The 24,062-nt window shown below is 34.7% G+C and overlaps 3 protein-coding genes, 1 non-coding gene and 1 pseudogene across 5 annotated transcripts; 2 read left to right on the forward strand and 3 right to left on the reverse strand.

Moving 5' to 3' along the window:
• Positions 1-1,629: 1,629 nt before the first annotated feature.
• On the reverse strand, positions 1,630-3,679 carry LOC145028830 (acetolactate synthase 1, chloroplastic-like; annotated as a pseudogene).
• A 372-nt stretch (positions 3,680-4,051) lies between these two features.
• Positions 4,052-5,289, reverse strand: LOC145028852 (thylakoid lumenal 17.9 kDa protein, chloroplast). Its single transcript, XM_078977571.1, has 4 exons — positions 4,942-5,289; positions 4,741-4,855; positions 4,576-4,645; positions 4,052-4,382 (listed from the first exon to the last, which is right to left on the reverse strand). Exons 1-4 carry the CDS (start codon positions 5,253-5,255, stop codon positions 4,162-4,164), a joined length of 720 nt encoding a protein of 239 aa, XP_078833697.1. The 5' UTR covers positions 5,256-5,289; the 3' UTR covers positions 4,052-4,161.
• A 449-nt stretch (positions 5,290-5,738) lies between these two features.
• On the forward strand, positions 5,739-8,056 carry LOC145028841 (protein NUCLEAR FUSION DEFECTIVE 4-like). Its single transcript, XM_078977565.1, has 3 exons — positions 5,739-6,194; positions 6,288-7,198; positions 7,384-8,056. The coding sequence occupies exons 1-3, from the start codon at positions 5,862-5,864 to the stop codon at positions 7,856-7,858; spliced, it is 1,719 nt and encodes a 572-aa protein (XP_078833691.1). The 5' UTR covers positions 5,739-5,861; the 3' UTR covers positions 7,859-8,056.
• A 186-nt stretch (positions 8,057-8,242) lies between these two features.
• Positions 8,243-8,324, forward strand: TRNAS-UGA (transfer RNA serine (anticodon UGA)). The gene has a single exon. It is a non-coding gene; the product is annotated as a tRNA-Ser (tRNA).
• Positions 8,325-8,625: 301 nt separating this feature from the next.
• Positions 8,626-12,219, reverse strand: LOC145028864 (CBS domain-containing protein CBSCBSPB1-like). Of its 2 annotated transcripts, none has more exons than XM_078977580.1 (15): positions 12,072-12,219; positions 11,798-11,967; positions 11,444-11,612; positions 11,233-11,365; positions 10,981-11,151; positions 10,806-10,884; positions 10,577-10,690; positions 10,432-10,498; positions 10,224-10,329; positions 10,085-10,143; positions 9,868-9,977; positions 9,618-9,748; positions 9,455-9,540; positions 9,286-9,375; positions 8,626-8,991 (listed from the first exon to the last, which is right to left on the reverse strand). In XM_078977580.1, exons 2-15 carry the CDS (start codon positions 11,923-11,925, stop codon positions 8,806-8,808), a joined length of 1,629 nt encoding a protein of 542 aa, XP_078833706.1. In that variant the 5' UTR covers positions 11,926-11,967; positions 12,072-12,219; the 3' UTR covers positions 8,626-8,805. The 2 variants fall into 2 exon arrangements, with proteins under 2 accessions (XP_078833706.1, XP_078833710.1); XM_078977584.1 differs by having other exon boundaries at positions 12,085-12,216.
• Positions 12,220-24,062: the final 11,843 nt, after the last annotated feature.

Consider the following 24,062-nt stretch of genomic DNA (forward strand, 5'->3'; position numbering starts at 1 on the left):
TATATATATATATATATATAGGTTTATGGAATATCTGGTTGTTATGTACCTAAAATTAGGAATAAAATCATAAAAAACTATATAATTTTAACAAAATTCAATCAGATATCTCTACCATATTTTTTATATCCTCTATTAAAGCTTATGTTAGGCTTTGTATATATTTTTACGGAGTTTTATCTGATTAATTTTTGCACCATAAACCATGTATAATAATATTTTACCAACTACATGTAGTTCGGTATATTGAAATTTATTACTGAAAACTATAGTGAAAGATTGAAATTGTTCATTAAAACCATGATAAACCTCTTCCCAGAATTCATAAAAAAAAAAAAGCAAGTATACATAAAGTAGGTATCAGAGGAAGTTATAAAGTTTCTACTAGAATTCTAATAAAAACCACATTCTAAATACATAAATGTTGGTGATAAATTACAAAATAAAAAATAATATTAATTCAAAAGCAATATGAAGAAAATAACAGTGCAAGAAAATTATGGTTTTTAGTCATAATAAAGTCAAATTAGATAGTTATATACTTAATATTATATACATAAGAGTAACATATTCATTTTTTTCATATATATATATATATATATATATATATATATATATATATATATATATATATATATATATATATATATATATATATATACTAGCAGCGTACCCGCGCAAAGCGGTGGGGTGTGTAAATTCTTTCGGTGATATGTTTCCTCTACAAAAATGTTATGTTACAAAAGAAAGTACATGTCGAAAACAAAATAATCAAACTATGGTGTTATTTGGGAGATGAAGTCATTTTTTGTTCCTAGACGGTGGGCTTTATAGCAGATGAGGGAACAAAGAGGTATATGCGATTGGAGAGATATTTGAATCAACATGCTAAATTTAAGGATATCTAAAAGGGTTCAAAATTTGAATGAATCCGGGATTTGAGGGAACAATATCAAATTGCTGAGAAATATAAGGAGATTTGATGATAAATATTTGAATTCAAAATGTGGTTAAGATTTAATATTATTTTATTAATGTTTACTTGTACTATCAGCTTTATTATTTGGACGTTTTAAAAAAATATTATTATTATAATCAATATATTTTTAGAAATAGTTAGATTTCTTTTATAAGATAGTATATATATATATATATATATATATATATATATATATATATATATATATATATATATATATATATATATATATATATATATGTATGTGTGTGTGTGCGCGCGTGCATGCGTGCACGCGCCAAAGATTATCTCTTTAAAAAAGTCCTTTGAGCATTTACAATTTACAATTGAGATTTAATAGGAAAGTTGAATGAGATGTCAAATCTTATTGTCATTCAATGGATAAATTTCTAATATTATAAGATGTCACATTTAATGAATTTAAAATTTTAATGATTATTGTCATTCAATGGGATAAATTTATAAGACGACACTAACAATTCCATTTATAGCTAAATCATAGAAATATTTAAAACACATCAATTTGTTTAGTAATTTAGTAGCAAGTCATGTTGTACAAGTCCAACTTATGTAATCAAAACTCTTATTTGATAACAAGCTTTTATAACATATTAATTATCACATGCAAAATGCAAATACATGTCTGGATCCTAATATTTTCTTCTACCATTCGGTAATCACATCCATGAAAGTTCCTCCACTGGGGATCACTGGCAAAACATATTCTTGATGTGAGATGACAACATCTAACAAGTAAGGCCCTGGTGTATCCAACATGTCTTTAATGGCAGATCGAACTTTCTCTTTTTTGGTAACCCTCGTAGCTGGGATATCACATGCCTCTGCAAACTTCATCATATTTGGGAAGATCTCGGGTTCTTTCATTGGGTTTCCTAAGTACGTGTGTGCCCTATGTCTCTTAAACAAAATATCCTCCCATTGAACCGACATGCCCAAATATTGGTTATTAAGAAGCATGATCTTCACCGGCAGATTTTCGGCACGAATGGTAGCAAGTTCTTGAAGATTTATCATGAAGCTTCCATCGCCATCAATATCAACGACGACTGCATCTGGCATTGCGAGAGATGCGCCCATTGCAGCAGGTAGTCCAAATCCCATAGCCCCTAGCCCACTGGAGGTCAGCCATTGTCGAGGTTTATTGTACTTGTAAAACTGGGCAGCCCACATCTGATGTTGCCCTACACCAGTAGTTATGATCGCATTCCCACCTGTTAACTCGTCTAGAACTTGGATTGCATACTGAGGGGGAATTGCATCGCCAAATGTTTCAAACGTCAATGGATGACTTGTTTTTTGCTCATTTAGTTCGTGGATCCATGAAGAGAAATCAAGATCAAGATTTCCTTTTTCATATTTTTCCTCCAACATCCTGTTGAGGCCCTGTAAAATAAGCTTAATATCCCCACAAATTGATAAATCAGGTTACTTATTCTTCCCTAGTTCTGCAGGATCGATGTCGATATGGACGATTTTTGCTCTACAAGCAAAAGCTTCAACCTTTCCTGTTACATGATCATCAAACCTAACCCCAAACGCGAGCAATAAGTCACTTTTATCAACAGAATAATTTGCATAATAATTACCATACAAACCGAGCATTTGAAGCGATAGATCATCAGAACCTGGGAACGATCCAAGTCCCATTAAAGTACTTGTGACTGGAATCCCAGTAAGCTCGACAAACCAACAAAGCTCATCACTTGAATCCAAACAACCACCACCCACATACAAAACTGGTTTCTTTGATTCCTCTATGAGCCTCAAAACATGTTCTAAACATGACTCGTTTACTGGATTCGGCAACATATACCCACTTAGCCTCATAGGTTGATCCCAGTTAGGCACTACTAATTCTTGCGATATGTCGTGTGGAATGTCAATTAAAACAGGTCCAGGTCGACCAAATTTAGCAATATAGAAAGCCTCACGAACAATTCGAGGGATATCTTCGGCTTTCCAAACTTGGTAATTATGCTTAGTAATAGGACGAGTCAACTCAACAATGGGTGCTTCTTGGAAGGCATCGGTGCCAATTAATCTCCGTGGTACTTGGCCAGTAATGGCAACCATTGGGACACTATCGTACATAGCGTCTGCGATTCCAGTCACTAAATTTGTAGCTCCAGGGCCAGATGTTGCCATACAGACGCCAGGGAAACCGGAGGCACGAGCATAGCCTTCAGCAGCAAACACTCCACCCTGCTCATGACGTGGTAGTATGGTACGTATGATGGACGAGTGTGTTAAGGATTGATGGATGTCCATGGTGGATCCTCCTGGATACGCAAAGACATGGGTGACGCCTTCGCGCTCAAGGACTTCCACAAGTATGTCTGAACCTTTTCTTGGTTGGTTGATGGCAGAGCGTGAAACGAAAAGTTTCCGATGCCGGTGAGACACGATGGTGGTGTGGGTTTGTAGGTGAGGAAACCGTGTTTGGGGACTGAAATTGATGGATAAGTTTGATGAAGGGAAGAAGAGTATTGCAGTACTTGACTGAAATGGTGGAATGAAAGATGGTGGTTTGGAGGATATGGAAGTCGGGTGTGATGCACAAACTGCCATTGTTAAACAAGAAATGAGATATTGAGATTAAGATTGGGATTGAGATTGCATGGTTCTTGTATTATAGGGAAAATATATAGTAGTAATGGGGTTGGCATGCAAGGTTAATTAGGGGAGGAAATTGACATCCCAAGAGGGATCATTAAAAAAAGTTCGGTTGGAACTAGGGTTGTATACAATTGGAAGGTTTAGTAGATCGTTTGATGAAGATATGTTTATGCCTATTTATATATAAAAGTAACGAACAAAATTATTATTTTTTGTTTCCATTCAGTTAAATAAACACCATTTCGTTAAAAAAGGTGCATGTTTTGTGTGCTTTGTTCATACATTTGATCTAGTCCTAATAAATTACCATCATTTTTCAATCCCAAACCAACCGTATACAACCAATTTAGTAAAATAATTCATTAATTGGGAAAAGAATTGGCTGACAAATTAAAACATGACTACATAAACAACCAACTAAACACAACAAAATCATTGAATGAATCGAACAATACTATCTCATATTCAAATTTTGTAGACACAAAGAAAGTGAAGATAATGAACAGGATTGTGTATATGTGTATATATATACATTCATAATGACCCTAATCCATGGCACTAAAGCTAGGAGCATCCCACCCTAATTGGTCAACAACCTTCCTTATTCTTTCTTCTTGACCCTTTGAATCCCCTAAGGCTGTGGTAAAAGGGTAAATATATGTAACTTTTGTGGCCATGCACCTATACGAGACCACATCTCCTTTCACCAAGAACTCAAGAACATCTCGCCCAAATCCTCCATCAACCGTAGCCTGTAAATATTGGCCTGTTGGGTATAGATTTTGCACAAAGATCAATAACCAATGATTTTTCTGATTATTTATGGTAAAAAAACTAATCGGATATGATTATAGAGAAAGATGTACAAGAGTATTGTGATTTTAAGCGATTGATTATCTGATCTTTGATTAAGGGCATGTAAATCTGAACACTATATTTCGAATGTTGAGACACTATACCATTTGGGGTATCCTCTACGATCTCAATCGTGGCATTTTTCTGTGTTTCTAGAATTGATTGTTGCAATTGCTGCAATACACGTTCACAAAATCAAATCTTCACAACATATTTTTACTAGACTCAAAACGAAAAAGCGTATAAAGAAGTGACAAAATATCAAACACCTGGAGGGCATTATCTATAGACTTGTCTGGGACTCTCCAAGGGAAGGCAAAAGATGATGACTGTGGATTACTTGAAACACACCCAGGATTGTTCGATGGACACGGTCTTATTTTCCTGTAAAACAAAAATGTTTCTAAATTAAATAAACCAAATGAAGAAAATAGTAGACATTCAACAATCAAATGAGAAGAAAGAATTACCCATTGTCTAATCCGGTGAGTAGGTTTTTGGATTGAGAGAATGGGGTGGTGGCGGGGGGTAAATTGGGCGGCGGAAGGGAGTTGTTGAGAGAAGGGAGTGCAATGGAGAGCGGTGGTGAAGTAAGGGTGGCGAGGGCAATGGCTACAGAGAGCAGATGATTTGATAACAGAGATGGTTTTTTGGGATTAGGGTTTTGCGAGAAGGAAGCTGATAATGTTGATGATTGAATTGGGGATTGTTTGATGGTGGTTGTGGTTGTGGTGTTCTTGAGTGGAAATGGAGGGAGAAGGTGAGTAGTTAAACCGAAACTCATGGTGATCAATAACTTGGGCTCACTAGTGGGTCGCATGTATATATTGATGGTGCTCTGGTCCATGATAAAGCAAAACACGGAAAACGGGAAAAGTTAAAATCATTAATTAATTAATTAAATAAAATGCTATAAATATCTTAAAATTGTTAATCAGTCGTTTAATCAGTTCTCTATTATCAATTTGTTTGTTTCAGTTTAATCGGTTGTTAATCGGTTGTTTACTTTAAATTGTTAATCAAAACGAACAGAATAAATTTTGGTTTAATAGCTTTATCAATTTTATTGGTTTGGCATCCAGTTAAATCCAAATAACGAATATTAAACATTTTTTGGTTTGTTAAAACTTTCTTTGATATGTAAGCTAATAAAAAAAATTAGAACCAAAACAGAAAAAACTTTGCTAAACTTAAGGATCATAATATAATCTCCCTGGAAACTATTTTTTGGATCTTATCCTCCAAGTAGCGATAAAAATGTAGGAAATATCTTTGATTTAGTACCCACAAACAAAATGATTTTTTTGTTGGACCATCTCTCACCACTCTCTCACCCAATCCATAATACAGTAATACATACTTACCAAGTGCAAACTGAAAACGAAGAAGCATGGGGTTACATGAAAAAACAAAGACTTTCTTCAACAACAGATGGCTGGTTTTTGTAGCTTCAATGTGGGTTCAATCTTGCTCGGGACTTGGGTACTTGTTCGGCAGCATATCGCCGGTGATAAAGAAATCCATGGGTTACAATCAGCGGCAGATTGCCATGTTGGGTGTGGCTAAAGATATCGGTGATGCAATCGGATTCATTCCTGGTAGTTTATGCGAAATTGCTCCCATTTGGGTGGTTCTTTTCATTGGAGCTGTTCAAAACTTCGTCGGATATGGTCTGGTTTGGCTCACCACCACACACACCTTGCCGGAATTGCCTCTGTGGGTGGTCAGTTTCTCACTTTCTCTAACCCTCTTTCCCCTTCACTCATCTGATCATCGATTTAATTCACTATAAGCGTTTGCATATATATACTTTCAGCTATGTGTTTGTATATTCGTCGGAACAAACGGCGAAACCTACTTCAATACCGGAGCTTTAGTCTCCGGAGTTCAGAACTTCCCTAAAAATCGTGGTCCAGTCGTCGGAATATCAAAGGGTTTTGCTGGGTTAAGTGGTGCGATTTTGACACAAGTTTATACAATCTTCAATTTTCCCGATCAATCCTACATCATTTTCTTGGTTGCAGTGGGGCCCACTATCGTTGTATTATCGGTAATGTTCATGGTTAGACCTGTCGGAGGCCATAGACAAGGTCGAGAATCCGATGACACAAGCTTTGTATTTCTTTACAGTGTTTGCCTTATTCTCGCGGCTTATCTCCTCGGAGTTTTGATTTTACAAGATCTGATCGTTCTGAACCAGACAACCGTGACTTTGCTCACCGTTGGGCTGTTGATCCTCGTATTGCTTCCGATTGCAATTCCCGTTTATTTGGTTTTTTTCTCAGAGAATCTACCGGAGGAAAGGCTACTGCTTAACGAGGATGAAAAGAAAGATGGAAATGAAATGATAATGAGTGAGATGGAAGATGAGAAGACATCGGAAGTAGACTTGCTTTCTGCTTACGAAAGGCAAAAGAGAATCTCTCATTTGCAGGCGAGACTGGTGCAGGCGGCGGCGGATGGAGCTGTGAGGGTGAAGCGGCGGAAGAAGGGTCCACGACGAGGGGAGGATTTTACGTTAATGCAGGCGTTGGTAAAAGCTGATTTCTTGCTCATGTTTTTTTCGTTAGTGTTGGCTTCAGGATCCGGTTTGACCATAATTGATAACCTTGGTCAAATGTGCCAATCACTTGGGTATGAAAACCCGCATATATTTGTTTCCATAATTAGTATTTGGAACTTTCTTGGTCGCGTTGGTGGTGGATATTTCTCAGAGATAATCGTAAGGTGCGTTTTTTTAATTTTTTTCAAAAACCAACGATGTTACAATTCTATCTGTATAATTTAAAGTTTGTTGATGACTGTAACTTAAAGTAAGTTTATATTACATTTGAGTAACATAAATTTAAACATATTAAATTATATATTGTACTATTAGTATTAGCGTGTTGATAAATCTTTTTGCATGCTAGAAAGTACGCATACCCGAGACCGATTGCAATGGGTGTAGTTCAAGTTGTAATGGCTGGTTCGCTTTTCTACTACGCAATCGGCGCACCCGGTGCTATTTACATTGTTTCGGTGGTGATAGGACTCTGTTATGGAGCCCATTGGGCCATTTTTCCGTCAACTGCCTCTGAATTATTTGGTTTGAAGAGTTTTGGTGCGTTGTATAATTGTCTTGCATTAGCAAGCCCAACAGGTTCCCTAATCTTTTCTGGTGTCATTGCTAGTGGAATTTATGACTATGAAGCAAAGAAGCAAATGACCATAAACCATCGTATTTTTCAAGATAATGAAGAACTTACATGCTATGGCACCATATGTTACTCCATCACTTGTGGGATCTTATCTGCCCTATGTGTAATTGCGGTTGCTTTGAGTATGACGGTAGTTTACAGGACTAAAGGAGTCTACGCTCAACTCTATGGGAACTCACGAACTTAAAAGTTGAGTTGTTTATACTTTATAGATAATTGCTTGAATTATTTTTTTGGAAGATAATATTGCTTGTATTATTGGGATTATTGCTTATCGGACATGATCCGATTGTGAAATATAAGTTAAGAGTATGTAAAGCTATCGATAAAAATGTATATCATTGTATATTTTGTGTTTTTAATGGATAAAAATATGTGTTTACCAGCTAATTTTTGTGGGTATTCAGAAAAAAAAAAAATTAAGATTTTTAATTTGACCTAAGTAGTTCTGCAACAATAACAAAATAATTTCTACCTTATAAATTAGTAAACTTGATTTCTTACGTGGGTATATTTATTCCAATTTGAAATTACTAATTTTTATGATTTATAAACAGCGTAAAACAAAAGCGTCGATATGTCCGAGTGGTTAAGGAGACAGACTTGAAATCTGTTGGGCTTCGCCCGCGCAGGTTCGAACCCTGCTGTCGACGAAAATTTTTATTTTAGTTCTTCTGTTTTTTTATCTTACTAATTATGATTCAAATAAAAGATTAACATTTAAAATATAAAACTACACTTATTTATATAATAATATCTATGTCCCCACCTTTCTCAAATAGCCATACAACTTTGGATAATTTGAAAGTCTTAATCTTTGAAGATAGATGTGACTATGAATAATTAATTTGATGTTTCTTTAGATAATTTAAATGTCTTAATCTTTGAAAATAGATGTGGCTATGAATAATGAATTTGATGTTTCTTTGATGCTGTTGCAATGATTTACAAGTATTACAAAAGAATATGCATCGAGCAAAAACCCGATACAGAGTGATCGATCATCATACAACACATTAATACAATCTTATCTCATTTTTTATACAACTATACAACCGATCTTTGTTTCATATCATTGATTCTCAACGATATATATGCTTCAAGAAAAGTCTGGAAATGTGTTGAAAATAATCTTTAGACACCAGCTCTTCTCAAAAAGGCAACCATGCCTAAACCAGCAACTAACGCAGCTCCAGCTGCAACTGTACTATATGCAGTGGTCCACGCATCTCCTTGAGTAAACTCCATAATACCTCCTTTTGTGGAAGACCCTTTTCTACGTTTAGGTACCCCAGAATAATCTAGATGCAATTTTAAACCCTGTATATGTACACCATTAACAAATGTATTGGACCTCGTTTCATTTTACAGTTTATGATTCTTTTATAACCTCTTGTCTTTCTGGTTGCGTTTGTTACACAAGATACGATTCTCCGGTTTTAGAGTTTTCCATATCATATATATTCATTTTTCTTATTTCTCTATTAGTTGTCATTGAATGGGATGTTGGGAATATTTGAGACCATTTACCAACACAAATTGGGTCATCTTTTCTTCCCTTGAATAACAAATTGGGCCTTGTGTATCATGGTAAAAAATAAAAATGGATCATACCTTCCACCCGGATAATCTTGCATGGTCAACAGCTGCAGCAAGATCAGCATCTGTTACCAATACGATCTTGTCTTGATCTTCGTCTTCATACTAAAAATTGATCATTCGTAAGCAAAAAATATAAAAAAAAAAATTTGAATACAAAAATATATATATATTTAGAACATACCAGAATTTGTGGAAGGTTGTTGCGGTCAATCTCACCACCTACTCTCTGAAGTATCGCAGTTATAAGATCCGCCAAACTTCGAGTATCTAAACCCAAAATAAAAACCGGTTACCTTAAATATATCTTTTAAAAAGAAAAAAAAAAAAAAAAAAATTAAGCATACCGCATATAAATCTATGCATCCGACCCCTTTTATCTTGGATCTTGAAACCAAACGTATTGGGTATTGTAGATGAAGGATACGGAAGAGTTTTCATTGTTCCTGCTTCCGAAACCAATCTCACAGAGCTCTCACTGTATCATATCATCGGTTGTATTTAGAATTTTAGATTATAAACCAACATTAAATTAGAGTCACAATAATGTAATTGAAATAAAAATAAAAATAAAATAAAATAATCAAATCCAATAACCTCCTTAGATCATCATCATCGTCTCCCGGACATATTGCCATGGCAGAGTCCCAAAACTTTTGCATCATTGAACTTGCAGTTTCATTGTCTATCCCCGCTGTATTCCCCACCTGTAGATATGACAATCGCAATATACTATATATTCAAAAAACTAAAAGAATTAAATAAAACTCATCCACAATTTCATTGAGGGTATATATGTAATTTATTTACTTACTGTGGCTACCGCAGCATGAGTTATATGAAGTACATCCACAATAGCAACCACAACTCCCTCTACACCAAACCATCTGCTAGTTTTAGATATTATACGTATGAATTGTGTAACATTAACAACTATTTATTTTAATTATTACCTTTATCGACTACAGGAAGATGTAAATATTTCCCATCATGCATGTTATGTAGAGCATTGACAATAGGTGTATCAAGTGTAGCACATTCTGGATTTGGAGTCATTACCTATTTGATAATAAAAAATAAAAAAACATTCGCAGAAAATTATAAGTATTGTGAAGAAAAATGTAGATGATACAAGGACACAGGGGCAATTAGGTAATTTACCTTCTCAACAGAGATGAGTTCGGGGCGAAGATCTTGTGCTATCACTCTCATTAAGATGTCTTTTGATCTAGTGTAAGTACAAAATAGGATGTTATGGTATTGTTTGTTATTTGTTCAAAAAATTTTATATAATTGAGACACTCACGTTAAAATCCCAACTGGTTTTTTATCTATAGTTGCAACAGCAGAGCTCATGCGACACTCGAGCATTTTTTTTGTTGCTGTTACCACTGTGTCAGATGGTGAAACTGTGACAACCCTGGTATTATTTTGTGGAAATCATCGATATATTTCCAATTGAAGAAAAATCCAGTATGAAGAAATTTATTAAAAAAAAAAAAAAAAGAAAGAAATTAAGTAAAGGTATTACCTACTTTGGATTCGCGGAGATTATAGTAGATAAAGATGGTCTGAACATCCGTTCACGTAGTGATTCAACAAACGTGTTGGAACCTGTTTGAATTTAAGTCGCTTTACTTGTAGTTTTTTAAAAATTTATGAATCTTGAAGTGCTTAAGTGAAAAATAAAAATGGACTTTGACTACTAACCAGAAACAGAAGATCCCCAATGCTTCTCGACACCTTCAACAGCAGCTGCTATGGCTTTTCCCTTTTCAGCTGCACGTTCCATACGTGCAATTGCATCATATAAACATTTTTCAATGTCAAGCAAAGCAATAACCTGTCCATGTTCTACAACTGGCAAGTGTCTGAATTTTCCTGTAGTTTTAGAAATTTCAATTAGTAATAAAAAAAAAAAAAAAACATCGCATTTCACATGATTAATAGTTTAATACTCACCTTGAACCATCTTTTGTAAGGCTTCAACAGCAAGAGTATCGGAAAGTACAAAAAGGGGGTTTTTCGTCATCACTTTTGACACAGGCGTGTTCTCAAAATCAATCTCACGAGCAATTACTCTTGTTGCAATGTCCTTCGGTTGTTATTATAATGGCTGATTAGTGAAAGATAGGAATCCAGATGAATGAAGAAGATTCAAGACAAAATTAACCTTATCTGTTAATATTCCACAAAGTAAAGATCTTGAATCAGTAACCAAAAGTGCATCAACTCTTCTAGAAGCCATTCTACGACATGCTTCATAGATGCTTGTGGTTTCAGGTACTGTCAAGGCCCTTGAGAGACGCAAACGTTTCACTGTACGCTCTCCCGTTAGTCCCCTATACAGATTTTTCGAACCGTATCTCAAAATTTTTGTGGCGTATTAGAATTGAAATTTGAAGTATAAGTTAAGTTGATTAAAAGGCGTTCTATGATGCTCAGTTGTTCATTTGTTCGTATGCATGTAGATGAAGAACTGGAGAATCTAAATGAGTCGAGATACAACGGAATCAAAAACACATACATGGAACGAGAAGCAACAAGGGATCTGCGATCAGGGGTTCCCCTTTCAGAACCATTCCTCCTTTGAGACGACGAAGTTGTTAACGCCATGCTTCTTCGTGAAGAAGAACCTGCATGACTAGTCGTCATCTTCACCACCGGTAGGTGTCAATCAGGATTCCTTACCTTAACCTACATGAAATCGCATGAATCAATCAATTTGGGGAACATGACACGATGAGATTACTACAACAATATCGTACTCCGTTAATAACATCAAAAGAAAGAACACCTACACAATTAATTAACCTGATACCGGTTATCGCTCACACATAAACAAGATTTAGGACAATTGATTGGAAGGTATTCATGAATTCTCCATGAATTATGTGCAGATCCTTGTTCCAATTTCAGAGGAGGAAATGAGGCGCTTTTTTATCTCTAGAAAACATACAAATAATTCTATAAAATCACGTTAAAATAGTCATTAACTCATTTTCATTATGTTATATTTTTATATTTTTATTTGGGAAATTGAGGAAACTTTTATAACATTTTAAGGAAATAACCAATTTGTATATTTTTTGTAAAATAACAATGTACTTCATAATGGATATTTTGGAGCAGTAGAAAAAGGGTCAAACCCAATATAAATGATGGGTGTTTATTGATGCTTAACGAATCAAAACTGTATTTGGGAAGATTAATCAAAGTGATCGGTTTGCAAATTTATTGAACCTAAACCTAAACCGAAATTACCAGTTAACCCATTTTGGTTAACCTATTTTTTAGGTTCAGATATTAGTTAACCAATTAACCCGTATTAATAAATAAATGCGTTCCATACCTAAAAAACTTCATAACGAATTTCCAAAAAATAAATAATCTTTCGTGATATCAAATATTTGCCATTTCTTAAATTTGAATTATATATATGGTAATTATATATTTTTAATCGAGATTTCCATTTGGACAATTGTTTTAATAATGAAAACGTAATATGATGCTAGATAATATAATCGTTTGTATTGTAAACCAAAATATTTGATTGCAGTAATACATAAGTTAACAATATATAAATGTACATCTTATTCTTTATAAAAACATAAGAGATACTTAATATATGTTTAATGATGATGAAATATAATTAAAAATGACAATTATATATTAAACAGGTCAATGTTAATTGATAATAATTATTAAATAAAAAATGTATTTTATAATTATTATTAATTTTAAATTAACTTCATTCCCTGAAAAAATAGCAAATAAAAAATTCGGGATTTCAGTTAATCATACGATGTAGAAAACATAAATCGTAACTGAACCAAGAAATCGAATATTTTAGCGGTTCGGTTAACCAAACCGAAAAGAAAAATCAAAAAATACGGTTCAATTAACCTAAAAATCGGTAATGTTTGTCGGTTGTTAGGTTCGGTTTTTTGGTTTCGGATAATTTTGAACACTCCTAATACAAAGTCCGATTCTATATATATCGGGCCCACAACTGATACCGGAACTCAAATCAGAAAAACTGAAATTCTTGAAACTTATTTTGAAGATTTTGTGTGTTTTCTACCATATATTCAATAAATTATGTTATTTTTTCATGTTTATATATATATATATATATATATATATATATATATATATATATATATATATATATATATATATATATATATAACGTTGTAATTAAATTTGAAATGTGTATTGCATGTACTTTTTTTTTTTTACTTTTAGTAATTGTTTACATGTTAGTAGCCTAAAAACCCATGGTAATACACCAAATAAACTATGATATTATAGGTAATGTTGTTAATTTTTTCGGAATGAGAATAACAAGTTTGAAATACAAAGAAGTAATCAGGAATGTTATTGTCCAAAATGTCTAAAATGTTTTGTTTGAAATGTCCGAAATGACTCATATTGTTTTGTATATTTGATAAATTAGTAACTAATATTGATTTGCATTAAACCAATATCGTCAAACTAGTCTCAATGACTTCAAAGGTTCCCCCCTATTAGGTGCATTTTGTGCACCTTTTGCACACATTTTAGTCTCATTTATGCATCTATTTAGTATAGTTGTTATTTATTTTTCGTGCATTTCATTGAATTCATGCTAGTCTCTAGAACAACCTTATTTACACGCTTTCATGTTCTTTTCAGGTAAACCGGATGTTAGAATGCACTTTGGGAAGTGTCAGGAAACATTTGTGAAGATGTCGAGATGATTGGGCGAGGAACGAAAATGTTGGAAAAATCAAGTTTGGATTCAAAGTCAGAGGAGTACACTGGTCGTGTTGGATTTACATTGAAAAGTAGGCACGGGGCGTGTTTGACCAAGAAGAATTTGTTGACCATGTTGAACACGGGCTGTGTCAGTTTAGTGCAAATCAACACGGGCCGTGTTGACTGCTAAACATGATCCATGTCAGTTTAGCCTATTTTAACACGGGGTGTGTTCGACCCAAAAATTGCCTTTTGATAGTTTTTGCTATCATTCATATGTAACACCCTGTTTTGAAAGTACTCGGTCGGGGTCTCGGAAACCATATAGTAGGGGCAATTCGGTTTTTATGGGTCTTGGGTTTTATCCAAAAGGTTTTAGACTTCGAGGCGTCGATGGGAGCATAAGGCTTCCCGCCACCTTTTCGTGGATATAAAGTTCGTCGGAAACGGACTTAGAATGAAGGAGTTATGACACTTTGAAGTTATTGTCAATTTTAGCCCTTAATGGAAATTAGTAACGAGAAGATCCCATGCATGCAAGGTGGCCAGCACAACAGTACGCCCAGCGTAAGCTGGGGTAAATGGTCGCGGGTGATTGGAGACGTATGCCCAGTGTACGAGGAGTACACCCAGAGTCACTAAACCCTAATTTTTAGGGTGTGACACTATATAAAGAACATTACACCCTCTAGGGTCAGCCTCCTTCTCGTCCTTAAACCCCTCTTTGAAATGCTAACCCTAATTATGAGAGTGTGAGCTTGTAAGGCCATCTTAGAGTGCATCTTGGTGTTCTTGAAGAGGAGTGATCATCTTGGAGTCTCATTGATCAGGGGAGAGCTTTTGGATCCAGGTTCTCCGGCTCATTTGCAAGTCTCAAAAGGTATAAAGTTTCTACCTTACTATCTTATAGCTTGAGATCTAGATTAGGACTTTTTTGGTGTTTCTTATGAGCTTTTGGACTATCTCTTGGGAGTTGAGCAACTCCAGAGCTTAGGAAGAGTAGATCTGAGGTCCTTTGGTCCAACTACTTCATAAAAATGCAATCTTGATGAGTATTCTAACCTCATGCATGGATCAAGACCCTTGGAAAGGTCTTAATGGGTTGTTGGGTGCATATGGAGCATGTAAAGGCATAAAGTTTCCAACTTTATGCCTTAAGACGTCTTAATGGACTTAGATCTGAAGTTTGATGTTGAAATCCCGAGTATTAAGCACTTGATGGAAAAGTAGCTTAACAAAGGAGTACAATTGGCGTATATGCAGGTACGCACAGCGTACACCACCTTCAGTTAGTACACTTAGTGTACATAGGAGTACGCCCCGCGTACTCATCAGTTTTGGGCCTATAGTGTTTTGGGCCTCCGGTTGGGCCAAGCAGTGGACTTTGGGTCTTTGGGCTTCATTGGGCCATTAGGAGTCGAATGTTTTAGGCCACGAATACGTTTGGGCTTAGGGTAAGGCCCATTAGAGTGATTGGGACCAATTGAGAAAATTGGGTCATTAGTGGACCACTAGTGGGCAATGAAAGCCTACTTAGTGTTGGGTTTTGTTTTGGGTTTAAGGCCTTAGTTTTGGATCATATTGGGCTAGGGGTAAAATGGTCATTTTACCCCCATGCATGGATTAAGGATTATGGTATGGGACCCAGTTGCTAATTGGGTACATTAATCGGTATTGATGGTTCAGGAAGTAGACAGGGAAGCAGATACAAATTTCTTCAGGAAGCTTCTGCATTCGAGGTGAGTCTTCTCACCATACCAATGGGTCTAAGGCACCAAGGTCGGCCTATTTTATGATAGTTGGTATACTTGTTGTATAGAGGTGTGTGACATTGTTATGCATTTATGTTGTAGAGATAACTTTTACAGCTAGTGGTAGAGATAGTCTTCAGGGATAACAGTAGAGATAGCCTTCAGGCCTAATGATAGAGATGGCCTTTATGGCTAAGGGTAGAGATAGCCTTTTGTAGCTAATGGTAGAGATAGCTTTATAGCTAATTGATATGCATTATGTGGTATAGATAGCTTGTATAGCTAATTGATATGCATTATGTGGTAGAGGTAGCTTTATTAGCTAATTGATATGTGTTATATGGTAGAGGTAGCTTTTATAGCTAACATGTTATATGGATTGTGTGTGGGGTATGCTCTAGGGAACTCACTAAGCATCGTGCTTGCAGTTTTGTTTATGGTTTCAGGTACTTCAGATCCCAAGGGCAAGGGCAAGGCGTGATGGTGCGACGTGCACTCTCTCACAGGCATGATAGCCTTCAGGGCTAATGATAGAGATAGCCTTTATGGCTAATGTTAGAGATAGCCTTTTGTTCAAGAAGTTTTTAGTCCAAGATACCTAGATAATATTTTAGGGCTCATCAACACCTTTCTATGAATATAAAGATAATCAAAAATGGAGATGGAACGAAGAAGTTATGGTCATTGGAAGTTAGGAAGGTTTTGGGTTAATGCGAGTACATTGGGCGTACAAGGTGTATGATGGTTGTTATAGGCATGTTTGATCGTGTAGGTTCAACTTGGTATGCTGGTAATACCTAAGCTTGATTCAAACCCTAATATTTGGGTCTTGGATTCTATTTAAAGACCTTAACTCATTCTAAACCCTTTACCTTCAGCCTCTATCCTCTCTAACCCTAATTTCGAAACCCTAGCCTCATTTGTGAGATCCTTGAGTATTTGAGTGCTTTGGAGTGTTCTTGGTGCATCTTGGAAGAGAATGAGCTTATTGGAGAAGTGTTAGATGCAGTGAAGCTTGTATATCCAAACCTTGTTCACCTTGATCTTTCTTCTAGAGGTATAAAGCTTGAATCTTGATGATACATTTATGAGATCTAGCTTGTTTTGGGTGTAATGAGCTTTCCGTCACTTTAGTGCATAAAGTTTAGATCTTGAAAGTTTGTGACCTTGTTATGGATAAAGTTGGAAACTTTATCCATCTAAACTCATATTGATTCAGATATGAATGTTTGAGACTCGGACTTAATGGATTAAGTTGAAAAAGATACATTTTTGGTCCCTTTAAGACTTAAAGACTAGATCTTGGTTGTTTGGACCATCCTAATGGAAATAGTTGGAAACTTTATCCATTATGGAGCTATTAGGAATCATAAAAATATAAACTTGGTCCTTCTATCCCTTCCATGCGAGAGTTACAATGTCTTAATGGATTAATAAGTTAGGATTTTAGCTTCTTGGACCTTTTCTAGCCATGGAAAGTCATAAGGTGGAAACTTTATGACTTAAGTCGATGTTTTGAGCTTAGATTTGAGATCTGGATAAAAGGCCTTAAGGGATAAAGTGCTTAATGGAGGAGTGAGAACAGTCCGCGTACGCTAGGTGTACTCAGTAGCCATCGACTTTGACATTTGTAGACTTTCATTGACCGTTGACTTTTTTACCAAGTTTGACTTTGGGTCAAACTTGAAGATTTTGGGCTATTAATTAAGATTCTATCTGGTTCTGGTGTTAGTGGATTCATGGGTGCAAGCAGTACAGAAAAGTAATCATATCACAGTGTTTCAGAGTTCTTCGATTCATGTGAGTTTTGCCTCATTGCACTATGGTTCGAAGGCACCAATGTCGACCCCCGAGTTTTGGTTATCTTTTATTGATTCGACTAACTTTTTGTTATACATATAATAATTAAACATTTTATATATGTATAGGGTGTACTATAAACTTTTTAAAACACAAGGATTAAATATTAATTTTCTAAATTAATCATATAATTAATTAATCATTTTAAACGTAACATGGGTTTTATAATTATTCTTTAAATAATCATGTAATTAAATGTATTATTAAATTCATACGGATAATTCAATTTAATTAATCTTATAATTAAAATTTATCTATCCCATAATTATCTCCTGATATTTAGGGTTTTATATTTAATCATATAAAGCATTCAAAATTTGGATATCAACAAAATCAAAACCAAATAATCACTAAAAATAACCCTACCAATCAGATTAGGCAGAAAAATCATGAATATCGGTTTTAGACTGGTGTCACGTCGTGGCAGACAAAATTTCAAAAAAAAAAATTGTTTGTTCAATTTCATCTCATGTACAATCAATGTTAGACAAAATACATGTACATGCGGAAAATCAATTAACATTTATGTAGAAAATCAATTAACATTTAAAGAGGAGAGAGAGAGAGAGAGAGAGAGAGAGAGAGAGAGAGAGTATGACATCCCTAAATTTACGATCATTTAAAAAAAACTATTTATGCTTATTTTAAAATTCAGTGTATCCTTTTTAAAGAACAATGTTGCGGAATTTTGTTCTCGGAAAACATGATAAAGGTTTTATCAATGCATTTCCGAAGAAATGTATTTGTTTATATTAAAACATTGGGGTGTCATCGTCAATACAAAAACATAAGTATAAACATACCTTACATTCTTTTACACTAGTGATTTACATCTCCTTTAATCTCTCAGTGTATTTGTTTATATTACACTAGTGGTTTTATCAATGCATTTCCGAAGAAATGTATTTGTTTATATTAAAACATTGGGGTGTCATCGTCAATACAAAAACATAAGTATAAACATACCTTACATTCTTTTACACTAGTGATTTACATCTCCTTTAATCTCTCAGTGTAATATAGCTTCGTATCAACACATGTGATACAAATAAACTGAGTGAGTAAGGTTGGGAAACCAGGTAAGTACATAGGGTTTTCAACCCATAATAATAAAGTTATTATGTTTAATCAACAAACAATAAACTCAATTTCTCATCCCCATTATCTTCTTTATTCTTAAGTATCTTCCCTAAGAATCATCTACTCCTCATTATTTATTCCTAAGGATTGTCCTAAAGAATAGGCACGAAGTCCATCGTTGTCAGGGTTTATATAACAAGTACTAAGTCCATAGTTGTCAAGGTTCATCTAACAAGTGCCAAGTTCATCGTTGTGAGGGTTTATCTCATTTATTGATAATATTATTTTAGGGAGCTCACCCGCAATACATGTCAATGGGTTTTTTAGAGTACATCGGGTGAACACATGTCACACCCCCAAACCAGAATGGCGGAAACATTCGGGGGTAGGTGACTTCACGTAGTACCATAACAATTGAATATTGTAAAGAAAGTAACACAACCATCATATATATAACAAAAACGTACATTGTTGCGTAATACATGTTTCCAAAAGAATATTACAATATGATGATTTAAAATGTTTTAATAATAGACGCCTTAGCGTTCCTTCTTCAAAAGCTGATGGTTACATGTATTACTGATTCCCAGAAAAATACAAGTAGTTTCGAAAAAGTGTCAATAATAAAGTTGGTGAGTTCATAAGTGTTTTTGTATTGAAAAAGTATGTCTTTTTAGAAGAAAACAGATAAATGTGATTTCCAGAAAATACAATATTTTCCACATATAGTTTGAAAAAGTCCCAAAAATTAGAGGGCGTTAGTATCTTTCGTACCTAAATGATAAAGGTGAATTTATACCCAAAATACTGTAAATACTGAATGCATTCACGAGTCTCGTAAATCAAGCTTATTTTTATACTTCCGTGTGAGTCTTATAACCATGCTATTGACACAGACTGCCTGTAACAACGCTCTTCAGGTGTTGTAGTGCTATGACATTTATCACTGTAGACCTGCCGGTCTAACTGTAGCTAACAGTATTACGCAACAATGTACGTTTTTGTCTTCTGAAGAAAAGATGTTACTCGCTCGTGCATGGATTGATGTAACAGAAGATCCAATCCGCATTAACAACAATGCGCGTAATTTTTGGAGTAGAGTCGTGGAAACATACCACACTCAAACGCCCGTTCCTCGAAGTAAAGATCAACTCTTCTCTAAATGGAGACATGCAAATACATTTGCAACTCATTTTAACAATACGTTTCATAGGATGATGCATAAAGCCGAAAATGGTAAAATTAAAAATACTTTGTTATTGAATGCTCTTAAGCTTATCATGTTAATTAAAGCTGATAAATATTTTCAGCTTGTGGAGTTTTGACAAATTGTGAAGCACTCCTCAAATTTTGCTCAAATTTAAACTAGTTGTCTTTTAATTTAAGATTTTTTTTTGTCTTGCGTTATGTTTTCTAAATTTAAGTGTGTATTATTTTAATTTCAAATGTTTGTTTTTCAAGTTTAAATGTGTGCTTTTTTTGAAGTAAATGGAACTTTAGTTTTTTTTAAAAAAAATAGTATATTTGAAATGTTTAGTTTTTTAAGTTAATTAATTTTAAAAAATATCATAACAAGTTTGGCAGCTCATGCCATGAAAATAACAAATATTGCAAGGAGTGTGGCAAAATTGAGGTAGCACCTACATGAACCGTAACAAATGTGATAGCACTTCCACCAGCCATAAAAGCAATAAACACTAAGAATGGTTAACTATTGCAAAATATATCAAGTATCGCTTGTGTAGAGCTGATGTATTTTGTTGATATACATTTGCAAAATATACTTAACAACAATAGTTTAGTATTTTTTAGTAACTTTACCGTCATCAAACATTTGAGTAACAAGTAGGGTTTAGGCTATGCTAAAGACAGAGATGTGCAAAGTTCTAAAAAAAAAAAAAAAAAAAAAAAAAAAAAAAAAAAAAAACTAGCGTTCCAAAATGAGATAATTCAGCACTACATAGTTATTTAATAACTTTTTTTTTGTTGAATTGGTAGTAAAGAGATTTAGCTTTTCATTAAAAAAAATCGCCAATTAGATTAAAAGACATGATGAATATTATATGTAACACAAACAACCCCTATCTTAGTTTGTCAAAAATCTTCTCTTCTTAAAAGTGCATAAGTGTTTATAAACATCAGATTTTTACCCCCCTCTTAAAAGTTGCTAATATCCACCAAATGGTGATGATGTGTTAGTTCTCACTACTATCATGTTGCACTCTCCTACTAATTTCCAAGCACAAACCAGTAGATACACCTTTTTTTCAAATGACTGTTCTTGGTCTTCACCTCGGGCTTTTTCTTTCTGTGGCCTGAGTCAATAAAAACCGGTTGTATTTCAAGGGTCGGATTGGGCTTGATGCGGTTCACTTCTCATTCATTAACAGGTTGTAGCATGATACTCTTCTGAAACTGTTCAGACGCTTCATCTTCATTCAGAAGAACCTACAATAAAATTCCAAAACTTTAACAATATTGAACAAGAAGCGGTACTGCGTTTGGCATGTATGAAACTCAGACCACAATAGCATGTTAATTCCAAAAGTTTAACAACGAAAAAATAGCAATGCAAAAAAGCAATAACAAAGGTAAAGAAGTTACCTTACGCCCAACTAAGTCGAACGATATGACAACCTTGCTGCGATTAACTCGTTCAACTTCCTCTATCTCCTCTTTTTTCTTCCTCAAAAGCTCCTTTTCCTGTGTCCAACAAGAGTTAAAAGTTTAGAAAACCACATATTAGATATCAGAGCAATCCTGACGTAACATGGCATGACATAACAGGTTGTACTGTCATCAATGCACAACAAACACAGTACAACCTATTATGTCATATCCGGTCTGACAAATGTAACCTAACATGATACCTCCATTGACAGCTAACTATTCCTTTCAATCACAAGTATCACGCTCTCCCTCCAAGAGATTATGGTTTATAATACATGAATTGAAATGCATACTTGAGAGTACGTTGAAGTTTGAATATCTCACAACACTTAGTATAAATAGATTTACGAAAAGAAAATCTTTATTTCACTTCAGATGAAAGTATTTCGTTTTTCAAGATGTTTACGTAAGAATATATGAATAACTCGCAAACTATACCCATTATAGTTTTTCCGAAAGTGTGTTCCATTTGGTGATAATAACTCGATGAAATACCAACTTTTCATGCAAAGTAAAATGTTGATATCAAATAATGATAATATAGAAGTTGTATTTAAATCTATATAAAGCAATACGTTTTCTTGTATTGCACTTGTATTCCTCTCCCCCCCCCCCCCCCTAAAACATGAAAAGACGTGAAAAGTAGGGGTATGAACTCACTTGTTCGTTTTGAAGAGAGTGAGACTAGAATCGAGCAGAACTTCAACTACGGAAAGCTGCGTCTTCGAGCTTCTCGGAGATCTCGGTAGCGTAGAACCTTCGTCGGGGCTCAGGTATGGAACCGAGGGTGTCGGGATGGCCTCTGGAGCTCACAAGTGAGTGAAAGTGAGAGAGAGTTTGAGAAAGTGTGCCAAAACCCGGACCTCATCCCCTCTATTTATAGGGTTGAAAGTGGGAGTACGTTGGGCGTAATATCGGAGTACGCTGGGCATACTTCGGTTACGCTGGGCGTTCGTATGCTTCATGGCTTACGACTCGAGTCTAGCTAAGCATAGAGTCTGCTAGCCGATGGGACTCGACACTGCACTTGAGTACGTTGGGCGTACTCTTAATTTACGTTGGGCGTAATTCGGGTTTCAAACTTCTAAATTCTGTAACTTTCGCGTACGGGCCCCGTTTTTTGCGTTCTTTATATCCACGCGTAGGTGAGACTATACTCCACAACTTTCATTTAGACTCTGTCAGCTAGTATTGACTTTATTTTTAATATTATGTTTTTAGTAGGTCGGGATTGCTAAATTCCGTTAAAAATTTATAACTTCTTTATCCGACGTCTGTTTTTGTCTGTCTTTTTACCATCTTACTCCTGTTGTGGAGACCTTCAATTCTCGTTTAGGTTGCGTTAGCTAAAAATCGTTCGATCTTTAATTCGAGTTTTTAGCTCTCTACTGCTGTTACGAAACTTAGAAAATTCGTAACTTCTTCATACGAGGTCCAATTTGGGCGATCTTTTTATGCATGTTCACGGTTTAACGTAATCTATGAATTTTGTTTAGGTACCTAAGGCTAAAATGCATTTTATTGGAATTTCAACTTTTTACGTTTAATAATGTTTTACCGGGTGTGTCGTGAATATTTTGAGTGGTCATAATCTTTTCATTATAACTCGGTTTTGAACGTTCTTTATGTTTTTGGAAACCTTGGCATGATATCTAACATTTGATGCATCCCAAATTTAGATTTTTGAACACTTTATTTTTTAGGTTAATTCCGTTGATTCCAAATAGTTCATTGTATTTGCCTTTTGATTGTTACATTGATTTGGAAAAATATAGGGTTGTCACAACACATCGCTCACAACACCTACAGGTTGCGAGTCTGCTAGTGTTCCACTAGGCTATCTAGAATAGTTTGTGGTTGTCATCTATAATCTGCTAGATGACGAGGCCATCGCTTGGGTCATTGCTTCTCACTATCTTTTACCACTCATATATCATCGCTCGTCATTCATCTCATATTTCATCGCTCATCATTCATCTCATCTTTAATCTACCCATCTTTTACCCATCATAATTATAGGTATAAAATACATATACAATTTAAAACAATTAAAACATGTATATTTTTTCATCCAGCATAGATATCAGAAACACAAATAATATACACACATAGCATGTAATTTATATTAAATACTTTATATTTATGTGTAAGATGAAAGTAACTATGCACTCACTTGTTAAAGTGATGATTCCAAACTTGAACAATGCTTCGCTTCTTAACAATATAATTTCCTTCGACAAAACCTAGTATTATTACCACTAGATTTTAATCTAATATTTATCGTGACTAATTATTAGTCTTAGCATTATTATTATTATTATTATTATTATTATTATTATTATTATATAAGCGTTTAAACAATATTTTCCAACCGCTATGTACAGACAGGGAACAAACATAAAACACCGGTGGATAGAACCATTTTGGCATATAGCACTTCTGAAATCCAACAACCATATGCAGCCCTTTAAATCAGATTTCACGTACCGCGAGTAGTTAAAAAGATATTATAACGATACTTATATAAGTCATAATGATAGCCCAAATAATTATTATAAGTTCATAATAACAATATTAATTCTAAATATAAGCTATATTTAAAATATGGTAAGCATAACTTACTTTATAAGGGGGGTTTTTGCTAGGAGTTGGGCTCTGCAGGGGCAAAACTTCATTGCTGAATCTTTCTAA

The sequence above is a fragment of the Lactuca saligna genome, chromosome 1 (genome assembly GCF_052625555.1).
Source record: "Lactuca saligna cultivar CGN05327 chromosome 1, ASM5262555v1, whole genome shotgun sequence".
NCBI classification, from domain to species: Eukaryota; Viridiplantae; Streptophyta; class Magnoliopsida; order Asterales; family Asteraceae; genus Lactuca; species Lactuca saligna.